Source organism: Cololabis saira, chromosome 9, assembly GCF_033807715.1.
Source record: "Cololabis saira isolate AMF1-May2022 chromosome 9, fColSai1.1, whole genome shotgun sequence".
NCBI classification, from domain to species: Eukaryota; Metazoa; Chordata; class Actinopteri; order Beloniformes; family Belonidae; genus Cololabis; species Cololabis saira.
The window spans coordinates 48239817-48252467 of NC_084595.1; the positions used below are offsets into that span (position 1 = coordinate 48239817).

Below are 12651 nucleotides of genomic sequence, written 5' to 3' on the forward strand. Positions count from 1 at the left end.
GACTCCGAGCTCCTCCCGGGTGACCGAACTCCTCACCCTATCTCTAAGGGAGCGTCCAGCCACCCTGTGGAGGAAACTCATCTCTAAGGGAGGAAACTCATCTCTAAGGGAGCGTCCAGCCACCCTGCGGAGGAAACTCCTCTCGGCCGCTTGTATCCGCGATAGGGCTGAACGATATGGACAAAATTTCATATCTCGATATTCATGCCAGATATCTCGATATCGATACGATACGATATGACTACGGTTTTGGTGAAAACCAAGCATTTTTCAGAAAAATAAAAACATCAGAAATCAAAAGAGTGCAGTTTTATTGATTAGAACTCACTGCCAGTCATCAACATTAACATAAAGTCACTCAATAATAAATAATATTCAAAATATTTAACTGTAGCTCCGCTTTAACGAAAAATAACCAATGCAGTAGCTGGTGGAAGGTGAAACATTGAAAGTGCATTCAAGTGCAACATCTTATATTCTTTGTAGGGCTGGGCGATATATCGAGATTTTAATATATATCGATATATTTTCAAACACGATATGGTACGAGACAATATCGTTTATATCGATTTAAATTTTTTTTTTTTTTTTTTTTTTTTTTTTTTTTACATTTTCTTTTTAATGATTTTGATATAGCTTATTTTGTGACAAATTGACTTGAATGTTTTATTTGAGATTTGCACAAATGTTTTGTTATTTTCACAACTGTCAACCTCAGTGGAAAAGTCTGCCTGTTACTGTCTACATTGTATTAATTGCACAGTGTATTTTAATTTAATTGTTATGCAGGAAAGGGATATTTGTTTTATTTTATTCAAGAAGCATTTTTATTCTATATATGCAGGCAGTTTATTTTTATTTCATTTGTTTTCTACATTTTGATATTGTGCAGACCTCTGTTAACAAAGGTACCTGTGTGGCATTTGGCACGAGGCTTTGTATTAAAACTGACTGTTTTTTTAAGGGTTTGCCTCAGAAAAAAATGAAGCTAACAGAGATGCTATGCTATAATGCTTTGGGGGAAACCCCAATTAAGGCACAGAAAAAATATCGAGATATATATCGAGTATCGCCATTTAGCTAGAAAATATCGAGATATGACTTTTGGTCCATATCGCCCAGCCCTAATTCTTTGTATGACAACATAACAGTATGCAGAAAATGCATAACAGAACAGAAGTAGTTACAGCACAGTAGTTACAGATTCTTTGCCAGGAACACTAGTTTGTTAACCATGTCTGGCTTCAGACAGGACCTCTCACAACTCACAATGTTTCCTGATGCACTAAAAATTCTCTCTGAGGGAGAGCTAGTGGCCTGCATGCACAAGTATTTTCTTGCCATGTTGCTGAGCTGGGGAAAGTTGACTTTGTGAGTTCTCCACCACAGAAGGGGGTCCTCTTCATTGTCAATGGTGGAGGACAGCAGGTAGGCACTCAGCTCAGCTTCTATGGCAGCAGTGTGATCGATTGGTACTGTGGCACTTGCAGTGGATTTTTTGAAGAAGCTTGCCAACGACTTTTTAGCCATCTTGGTGGGTGGGGGTGAAACTTCTTCCACCCTGGTGGACTCAACAGAATAGGAAAAAAAGAAGAATAAAAAAATAATTAGTTTATATTATAATACAATATCATAATATATGAATTATCATCACTGTATGAATAACACAATTCAACTAAATTTAAATGAAAAGGAACTGTTCTCATTTAATCCATTCTAAGCATTATTTTTACCTTGTGTTCCATAATTGTCTTCATCTCTGACACCAGTCTGGCTCTGATGTTGGGGACGTCATTAACACTGATGTACTGTGTCTTGTATCTTGGATCTAAGAAGGATGCCATATCCAGGAGCTCTTGTGTGACTCTGTCTTCATACTTGCTATTCATGTACTCCAACATTTTCTTTTTTAAGGACTTGGTCATATCAGTATCATCCTCCTCTGGTGCCAAGATGGTTGTGTTAAACAGGTTGAGTACTGGCTTGATGTGTGAAACACTAACATAATCCTCCCCTGACAGAGCATCCGTGAATTCAAGCAGTGGTCCCAGTGCCTTGCTGACTGACTCCAGCACATCCAGATCTTGATGTCCAAGAATTAGGTGCCGGGTGTTTCTGTCCTCTGAGAGGACCTCATGGAGTGCTTTCTGCTGCTCCAGAATCCTGTTAATCATGAGCACCCTAGACCCCCATCTAGTTTGACACTAGGGATGTCACGATGACAGATTTTCTTGGTACGATTATTGTCAGAGAAATAATCACGATTTAACGATTATCACGATTATTATGTATTAATTAATTTCACACTATGAATGTGTAAAATCACATGAACACTCCTTAGAGATCTTTAAATGTCATTTATTTTCCATGCCAAATATTAGCAACAAAGTAACCAAAAAGTACAACATTAATGACAAAATACCATTGGAATTAAACAAAAATCACTTCTGTGTTAATCATCCACAGCAGGATTTCCCTTTTGGGTAATAACATTTCAAATGCTACATGCAAACTGTAAACTGTATTACAAAAATGTTTCTGAACATTTCTTTTGGACCTGAGAAGAGAATTTTTAAACAGGAAAAAACATCTAGCTAGCTTTTGACTTATAGCTGCCCTCTGAAACATAAATAATACTGTAACAGTGAAAATAAACAAGACCACATCTGAAATTAAATACAAGCTAGCTATGTATTTCCTTTTGGAACAAAAAAAGGGGTGAAAGGCTGCAGGACAGGAGCCACCTGCAGAAGACTTGCTTCAAGTCCTTTCAGTTCAGGTTAAAGTGCAGGAATGTCAGCTACGTGCTTACGTCGGGGGCTGGGGGCGGGGCTGGGGACGGTGTTACTGAACAACCAAAGCAGAATAAACACGGAAGAGCGCCGTTTTTAAACAACGGAGCGTTGAAGACGGCGGTTAAGTTAGCAGACTCTTTTATTTTTACATCCATTTATTTAATAATGGATGTAAAAAAGAAGCAGCAGTGGTCTACGGTACAATCCACCAACAGAGCCCGCAACGGAGCGCAGCCTCGCGTCCGAGCCTGCTACCAGCCCTTCCCCGCGGGCCGGGGATTTTTTATTAAATAAATGGATTTATTTTGGCAATGTTTACACACTGGAAAGCCATCGTCAACGATAACCCCTTCCTCATTTTTGCGGTACCCATAATAATCCCACACAGCTGATTTTATCCGCTTTTTGGGGGGGAATAACTCTTCATCCATACTTCACTTCAGCTGCTCCGCTTCCGCTTGTGTAACTTTATTTTCGTTCCGTGCGAGTTGCGCTGATCTGTCTATGGTTCCGGGTCCCGGCGTAATCTTTGGAAAGTGACGATGTTTAGGAGTCTTCACGAATAATTAATCGTGCCGTTTAAAATCGCGGTTAATAGTGAAAACAAGTAATCGTGACATCCCTATTTGACACTCAGTTATGAGTCCATGGACTGGAAGGTTGAGGCGCTTCTGGGCTTGATCAAGTGCCACTCTCTTTTTCCAGCTGTGTGAGAAGTGGCACACTAACTTTTTGCAGACACCTGTTGCACGGATGATCCGGTTGTCACCTTTCACTGCGTTTTCTAGAAAAAATAGATGTACAAAATAATTAGCGAGTATACTACAATAGCTAAATAACCACATATTAATGCAAATTGTTCCCCCTCTCTCTCTCTCTCTCACCCTCATCCCCTCTGGTCCGTGTACTTCGCGGCCATCCGTTTTTTGTTTTGAAATGACAAAATAAAAATAGAGAAATAATCAAAAATAATCAATTTCCCATCTTTTGTTTTGATAATAAAAAACGGAAAACAGAAAACGGATCGTTATCCATTATCCGTTATCCGATTTCATTAATGTGTTTGAAATCACACATCAATGAAATTGGGAATTAAAACAGCGAGTGGAAAACTCTTTTCTCTATTTCCTATTCGTTTCGTTAAGTACATGTTATTGATTGGACGCTGCAGCTGAACGGACTGTCACAACATCACTGCAGTTTCATGATGGAGTGAAGACAGATTACAGATTAAACTCATGTTTCACTCCCAGGTTTCATATTTGATTTATTTTCTGTTTCAACATTTAAAAATCTAAAACTGTTAATTTTCAATCTGATCAACAAAAGAACCAGAAACAACTTTATTAATTTATTACTGCGCATGTGCAATCCCCCCATTTGTCCAATCCTTGTTTTCAGTATCCTTGGAAACGAATAGGAAATAGAGAAAAGAGTTTTCCACTCGCTGTTTTAATTCCCAATTTTGATTTTCAAACACATCAATGAAATCAAAAAAGATTATTTTGGTTTATTTCTCTATTTTTATTTTGTAATTTCAAAAAAAAAAAAACGGATGGCCGCAAATACACGGACCCCCTCCCCCCCCCCCACACACACACACACACCTCTCTCTCCCTTTCTCAAAGTTATTAAAATAAAAATAGCAAAACGTACCTATTGCCAGGTGTAGCCTGTGTCCAAAGCACTGAAGACGCTTCCAGCCATTCAGCTCCAAAGCCTTTATCATGTTTGATGCGTTATCAGTCGTCACGCAAACCTGTTGGTCCTCCTTCAAGTCCCAGTCTGCTAACGCACCTCTCATCTCCTGCGCTATATTATCCCCTGTATGCTCCCCGGGGAAGAAGGACGTCTGCAGACAGCGGGTCTTGAGTTCGAAGTTTTTAGTTATAAAATGGAGCGTTAAACTGATGTAAGGTTCGGTTGTCCGGCTCGACCACAGGTCCGTGGTTGTGGCGAAATTATCTATTTCGCGGAGCTCGGATTCAACATTCATTTTACATTCATTATAGAGTTTTGGTATGGCCACTTGACTGAAATGTGTTCGGGATGGTATTTTATAACGCTTATCCAGGGTGTGGACCATGTTTTTAAAGCCTTCTTTTGACACGGTGTACACGGGTACCATGTCTTTTGCTAAGTGATATGTAATTGACTCTGTAATGGCTTTGTGTCTGCTGGACGTCGACTCGTATGGTGTAACACTACCAAGCGCATCAGCAATCATAGTTTGCTTGGGCCTCTTAAGGGATGACTGAGAGGTCCCCGGTGTTTGTTTTAATGTCATACACTCATCGTGCAGCACACGGTGGTGTTGTTTCAAGTGGTGAAACAAGTTGGTTGTGTTCCCTTGCTTCGTCGCAATTTTCACCAAGCACGACTTGCACAACACCTCGCGCTGGTCGACATCATCCTTTCTAAAACCAAAATACCTCCAAATAATGGAGGAGGATTTATGTTTTGGCACAAAATTAGATTCTGCACCGCCACCGGCCGCATTATCTTTCGCACTCATGTCTCTTTTCTTCCGTTTTGATTTCTCCGCTCTTCTCCGCTCTCCTGTGTGTGTGGCTGTGTGCGTCTCAGTCGACGTCTCCCTCCCTCCCACCCTGCTATGTTTTGCATTGGTTGGATTCAGCTGTCGATCAACAGCAAGCATGAAATAAGCTTTGTGGTTGGCTGGCCGTAGTGGTGCGTTCAAGGGCAATCTTAAAAGTAATGTTTATGGAGACTGCTCGAGCTGTACAAGCAGGGCGAAATATATTGTTTATATCGTTGCTTTTCCGTTATTAATGTCTTGAATATTCATATTTCGATATAGATACGATAACGGTATATCGTATATCAGAGAAACCCAGTTAACGACAGTCATTATGGCATACACGTAGATCGGAAGTAAAGAGAGCAGAGTGAGGAAGGTGCCAGTCTCTGCCAGCATGACTTAAGAGCTGGCACTTACTAGAAGAGTAAAGTTTACAGCCTAATCTCAAAAGTACAGATTGAGCACAAACTGGTAGCTGGTCCCATAATATAGCTTTACTTTATGATGCACATTTTAATGTTTCATTGCTTGAGAGTTTAGGCATCTTTTCCAAATACAAACAATATATCAGTGAAGCGAAGAGACGACCACACCAGTGTGATTAACACTACAGCAAATCATTTTGCTGAATACTGAATACATCAGAACCAAATAGTGGTGTGGTTGAGTGAGCTGAGTAGTACCATGTGAGTTGTCATCCACAGCAAACTGGAATCATTTGAAGTTGTTGCCCAACACCGATGTTTGTTTAAATGTGTCGTGACTTTGATTAAAATCACATCATATTTTAGAACCAAAACGCTTTTTCTAATACAGATCTTACAAAAGGGTTTCCTAGCTTTTATCTTGCCAGCAACCTGAAATCCAGAGTCCCTTACCAGCATATTTTGAGGTTTGACGGGTACTTCTCTTACCAACCAGTGGAGCTGAATGGAGTTGTGAGATGTGGTTGCACGCTTTAGGCAAAACCAGAGATTATGTTTTCATACTCACTGATTTCTATTGTCAAATCTGAATTTGACTGGAATCTAATTTAATAGTGAAATAGTATGTGTATTAATGTATTTTCCACTCCTTCTAAGTGCTGGACCACAGAAATGCAGTGCTTGCATCAAAGAAGACTTGTTTGAAGAGCCCACCTCAATTCTCAAGCAAGGTGGTGTAAGTACACTTTTTCTTTTCTAGAATTTTCCATCACTACATGACAAATGCTACATTACATGAAGCTTTCTGTAGTTTATATCAACACACACACACACACACACACACACACACACACACACACACACACACACACACACACACACACACACACACACACACACAACTTAAACACCCTGAGGATTCTTTTTCAAGGCACTACCATATTATCATCCTTTGGTGTATTGCTTTAGGTCTAATGTTATTACTAGATCAGAAAGGCCCTTCCCACCGTGACCAGCAGCTGCTCAAGGATCTTCAATTACTCAACATCTCTGAATGTTAGGTGACATTCAGCAGTTAACTGAATGTTAACTGCTGAATGATTACCTCTTGTGATTAAACCAGAAATAGATGGATTTGAGAGAGTAACCCCCAAAGGAACCAGATTCCTGCAGTTGCAATCAGCCTTTTGTTCTCTGAAAGTTTACAATTTACATTTCTTTTTTTTCCAAAGCATAAGGAGTCTGGCCAACTGTATTTGGCCTACCTGCATTGTGAGAAGTACACGCTTTGTGAATATAACATTTAAAAAGTGCTTTAGCGTCAGCACTAGTGTTACCGTCTTTGTTGAGAAAACGTAGCACAATGTTCAAATTAGTTCTCAATAGAGGGAAATATGTTTAATTCTTTTCAATAGTTCTCCTATGACCACTTATGCAGGACATACTGATCTTCAGAAAACTGATGGAGAGGATTTTGTTAAACCAAACTTACAAACCAAAACTAACAAACAACCTTCTTTTCCCATCCAGGCTTTCCCAGACAATGCAGCTCGAAGAGAAGTGGAAGCCTTGGCAGCAGTCTGCCCTAATGAAGGATGCACATGGATGGGCACTATCAAAGACTTTGAGGTAAATGGGGAAACTTATTTCCATGTTAAGCTACATCTCTAAATAGGCGTGTTTCCACTAGCAGAAGCTCAGGGTAAATGGGCCGGACAGGAACCTGTACAGGGCTGACCGCCTCCTCTGCCACTTCAGCCAGCGTGTTTCCACAATAAGAACCTTTAACTGAAAAAATAGCAGAAGAATGAAAATAAGAAGAAACATGTAAACAACAGATGCAGCTTACTTTTTTTTTATTAAACATACGGTCCTAGTGATTTAGATTAAAAGAAACCCCCCGCTGGACCTCTATATTGTTTTTATATGACAGCAAGACCTGAACCGACTCGTAAATCCATCCATCGTTTTTTTCATGTACCCTTAACTGCATCAAATATACTAATCGCAAAATATCTCTGTTCAAAATGTTTAAATGATCAGGAACATAATTCCCTGCTTTTGGAATACCCAATCAGCGGACTCCATCCACCAGGTAGCTCCTCAAGGCCGAACAATCAGCCTCTCCTACATCAGGGCAGTGTTTGCCCCTGTACAGGTTCCTGAAGGCCACATTACACTGCACATTACTAGGGGTGTAACGATACACTAATCTCACGATACGGTACGATACACGATATTGAGGTCACGATAACGATACGATATTATAGCAGTATTTTTTTAACAACCTTGAATGAGGAACATATGACTGGAAAAAATGGTCTTTTATTTGAAAGACACAAAATACAAAACAATGCTGTACGTTTGCCCTATTGTTACAGTTTGTAATGATTTATAACTGTTTAAGTTTTAAAGAGAAAGCCAGGCCAACCATTTTCCACAAACTGAACTAAAAGTAAATGTCAGGTTTGCATTATGCATCTTCATTTTTATACAAGTACAAATATTTAACCACAAACTGGATAGTTTCTCTCATGTATGATTTTACTTTTTTCTTTCTAATTTAACAACTAAAATTAAATAAATAAATAAAAGTAAATAAATACATACAATTTTACATCATAAAAAAGATTGATTCATGCTCACCTTATAAGTGTAAGAGGAGATTTATTTTTGTTAAGAAGTTTATTTTGGTAATTCAGGGTTCATTATTTTATAAATATATTCTGTATATTCTGATGTAAATCAGGGACTATAATTACACTAGTCAGTTAATATGTAGTTGTTAATATGTTTTAGATTGGGCGGAGTGATACAGCACTAGATGCTGTGTTGATGTTCTAAAATCCTACACTGTTGAGGGACATTAAAGTACACTGGAGCTCAGCAGAAGTTGCCTGTGTGTTTATCCTACTCACCACCCCAAAAAGGTTTAATTTAATAAGGTAAGGCTTAACTCTACACCAGCCTTACATAAGTAAAGGTTCAGAGCTCAAAACGGGACCACAAAACGGTACTAGTTTCTTCTGAGCGGAGTAAGATTTTGGTCCGCGGGTCGAGGTGCGGTCGCGGTCGGATGCACGTTTCTAATCGACACAATAGATTAATATTAATAACCCAATATCGACACGTATTGTGACGTTTTTGTATCGCGAAATTTCGTGGCACGATATATTGTTACACCCCTACACATTACTGAAAATGACATTTGAATGATTTGGTTTCAAGAACATCTATGTTCATTCTTTGGCGGTTAGAAATGAAAAAGAAAGTGTTGTTGTTTCTAAACTACAGGCCAACCATGAGGGCACCTGTGACTTCATGATCATCATGTGTCCTTCCTGTAAAGAACTGATGAGAGCCAATGAACAGGAACGCCACAATGAGAGAGAATGTCCAGAGAGGACACTGAACTGCAAATACTGCAAAGAACCCTTCCTTTTAAAGAACATAAAGGTTTAGTCATTATTTTCTCTTGCTTGTATATAAGTTCACTAATTGTAATGTGTTATTACAATTAGAATTAAAGCTGCAAGCAGCGATGAACGGGCCCTCGCACTCACGGCCACCGCCCCCATAAGCATATCAGAAATGACACCACCCACGACTTCCTATGTCAAACCATTCAAAAGTTATAGCAGAAAAAAGGGACAACCAATCAGAAGAAGGGGCGGGGCTAATTCAGGCCAATGAAGGTCAAGGACTCCATACAGAATCTGATGACACCACCCACGACTCTCTATGTCAAACCATTCAAAAGTTATAGCAGAAAATCGGGACAACCAATCCGAAGAAGGGGCGGGGCTAATTTTCACCAATTATGGTCAAGGACTCAATACCGAGTCCCATGACACCACCCACGACTCTTTATGTCAAACCATTCAAAAGTTATGGCAGAGAAAAGTATTCTAGGGGGCGCTGTTGAGCCGTTAGGCCACGCCCATTAATGCAAACCATGAAATATCAAATTTATCGCCAGGCCTGGCTTGCATGCAAAATTTGGTGACTTTTGGAGAACTATCAAATATGGACCAATCAGATGAAGGGGGGGCACGCTTTTTGGCGTCTAGCGTCGCCACGGTAACACTTTTGAAAGAGAAAAGTAATGCGCGTAGTCGCAGGATGGAGACGCACATTTTGATGTATAACAGATCTGGGTGCACATTACGGTTCGGGCCGTATTAATTCTCGAAGGAATGGCTCATATTGCTCCAAAATTACGCAATTAATTCAGAATGTTCAAAATGGCCGACTTCCTGTTCGGTTTCGGCCATGGCGCCAAGAGACTTTTCTTTAAGTTGCGACATGATACAGGTGTGTACCGATTTTTGTTCATGTACGTCAAACCGTATTATGGGGCTTGAGGCGCAAAGTTTTTTCTGTCTGAACCAACCAGATGAAGGGTGGGCGCGCTTTTTGGCGTCTAGCGTCGCCACGGTAACACTTTTGAAAGAGAAAAGTAATGCGTGTTGTCGCAGGATGGAGACGCACGTTTTGATGTATAACACACTTGGGGGCACGTTACGGTTCGGGCCGTATTAACTGCCGAAGGAATGGCATAAATTGCGCCAAAGTGACACGATTAATTCAAAATGGCTGACTTCCTGTTCGGTTTCGGCCATGTCGCCAGGAGACTTTTCTTTAAGTTGAGTACTGATACAGGTGTGTAGCGATTTTCGTGCATGTACGTCAGACCGTATTGTGGGGCTTGAGGCACAAAGTTTTCAAGGGGGCGCTGTTGAGCCATTTTGCCACGCCCATTAATGTAAACCATTAAATATCAAATTTTTCGCCAGGCCTGACTTGCATGCAAAATTTGGTGACTTTTTGGGCACGTTTAGGGGGGCAAAAAGGCCCTCCTTTCGTCAGAAGAAAGAAAAAAGAAAAAAAAAATTCCTACAGATACAATAGGGCCTTCGCACTGAAGGTGCTCGGGCCCTAACTAGATAAACCGAAAATATACCGTTACCGACATTGACTGCGATGGCCGACGTCAATTTTCCCATGTTGGTGAATTCTGTGTTTTGATTAAAAAAAAGAAAATAAACGTCTTCATGTCTGTTTTGACTGTGTGTGCTGATAGGCTCGTTTAATTTCCTTTTAAGACAGTGTACAGTGTGTGTGTTTAATCACGTGACTCCACCCATTCAGTGTAAACGAGAAGGGAAACTCAAGAAAATGGCTTGTTGAAACGAAGAGGTGGCTGACATAGTAGCAGACCAAACAACAGGGCTCTCAGGTCTCATGCATTGAGCGTGAGACTCACAATAACTCTAACAGCCCATCTTACAAACGAGTCAAATGTAGACTCCGCTGCTGTGCACAGTGTTTGTGTGAAATAAAATGAGTCAGGACTTGTTTGTGTTTGCACTGTTAAGTATTCATTAGGAACGAACTGCAGAACATGAAGACAACACTGTTTAGCGGCTTCTGCCGGGACGTACCATTCTTGTACAATAGTGGAGGGCTTTCTTCTTATAATGGAACATTCCCCAATCCAACACTGAGCTTTTCGGAAAATAGAATTGATTGTGATATTGATTTTAGGTCTTATCGCCCAGCCATAATTAGGGCGTTCCTCGACAACTTTCTATTGGCTCTTAATTTGGCTGTTGATTCATGACTTAAGTACAGAACTCTATCAGACAAACCCATGTACAAACACTCTTGTGCCTTTTTATATTTTAGTCAAAATTCATACGCCTTCTCTTTAGTAAAAGGTCAGGCACAGACAAACACATGGCCATGACCCACTGTTTTTACCAAGACATTTTCTGAATATATATTCTTGGTAAATCAAAGAAAGGGGGGGGGGGGGGGCATAAAATTCCAAAGCAAGATAACAACGTACACCCTTTCTACTATCACAGTAATTAATGAATTACCAGGCAGGTGCACTTATGGAAACGTTCTAGATTAATTGATCATCAGCATATGTGAACGCCTCTCTAAAGGTTGAAGTTTTGTAAGTTTGCAGGTCTGCATCCTAGTTTGACACTATGTCAAGAACAGAAGACATCAGAAGTGACCTTAGAGAAGCAACCGTTGCTGCCAATTAATCTGAGGTGTTATGAGGCCATATCCAAACAATTTGGTGTGAGAAATGTAGATATCAACTGGAAAACACTCAAGACAGTTGCCAGTGGACATCTCAACAAGTTCCCCTTAAGATCAATGCAGAAAGAAATAGCAACAAGATGTGAGACTTGACAAGCTTCAGATAGCATGTAATTTTTTCATTTTCAAAGGCCTGGCTTACTAGGAAAGTTTACCAAGCGATATTCTCTGATTCCTTAAACGAAAGTGCCTTACATTTTCATATCAACAAACTACAATATTTCTGGTGCAACAAGACCAAAGTGGAGAGGTTGGCTGTAATCTGTACAGTAGCTCCATGTTTGGTTGAAACCAATCAGTTATTAGTTACCAAAGCTCTGTACTAACTGCCCAACACGGTGGTGGGAGACTGATGATTTTACTGCCACAGGACGTGGACAGGCAAAGTATTCAGGAGTCATGAGCTCATCTGTGTGATCCCAGCCATATCAGCACACACCACCACAAGAGAATGGGTGGAAAAATAAAAAATACAATTTTAGATCACGTGTTTAATAAGACTGTAATTGTGAGCGATACTAAAATGGCACATGAATCTTTAATTTTGAGCAGTTTATCAATGATACACCTCAATAAAGTGAAAATAATAACTGACATTGGTGTTTTTAAACTCTCAAATACTTATAACTGCAAGAAAAAGGCTGAGTATTTCCATTTCATTGTAAGCTAACTTTTACCTATTTTTTCAGGCTCATGATGAAATCTGTCCAAAGTACCCGATGATTTGTGAGGGCTGTGCGAAGAAAAAGATCCCCAGAGAAAAGGTATTTCA

General features: G+C 40.0%; 2 protein-coding genes across 3 annotated transcripts in view; one reads left to right on the forward strand and one right to left on the reverse strand.

The window, feature by feature from the left end:
* The window catches only part of LOC133450814 (TNF receptor-associated factor 2-like), a 35698-nt gene that overhangs the window by 11161 nt on the left and 11886 nt on the right, over positions 1 to 12651 (forward strand). For both annotated transcript variants that reach the window (XM_061729716.1, XM_061729715.1), the window contains exons 3-6: positions 6420 to 6498; positions 7293 to 7391; positions 9057 to 9218; positions 12569 to 12643. In XM_061729716.1, coding sequence (XP_061585700.1) covers positions 6420 to 6498; positions 7293 to 7391; positions 9057 to 9218; positions 12569 to 12643 — 415 coding nt within the window. The remainder of the gene's footprint in view (positions 1 to 6419; positions 6499 to 7292; positions 7392 to 9056; positions 9219 to 12568; positions 12644 to 12651) is intronic.
* Positions 642 to 2362, reverse strand: LOC133450815 (zinc finger BED domain-containing protein 4-like). The gene is made up of 2 exons (XM_061729717.1): positions 1734 to 2362; positions 642 to 1569 (listed from the first exon to the last, which is right to left on the reverse strand). The coding sequence occupies exons 1-2, from the start codon at positions 2172 to 2174 to the stop codon at positions 1198 to 1200; spliced, it is 813 nt and encodes a 270-aa protein (XP_061585701.1). The 5' UTR covers positions 2175 to 2362; the 3' UTR covers positions 642 to 1197.

Excerpts from the sequence above, each read along its gene's own strand:
- LOC133450815 (XM_061729717.1), bottom strand. The coding sequence starts at position 2,174 with ATGATTAACAGGATTCTGGAGCAGCAGAAAGCACTCCATGAGGTCCTC. Across the intron at positions 1,570-1,733 it reads AGACAATTATGGAACACAAG|TCCACCAGGGTGGAAGAAGT; the intron begins GTAAAAATAATG and ends TATTCTGTTGAG.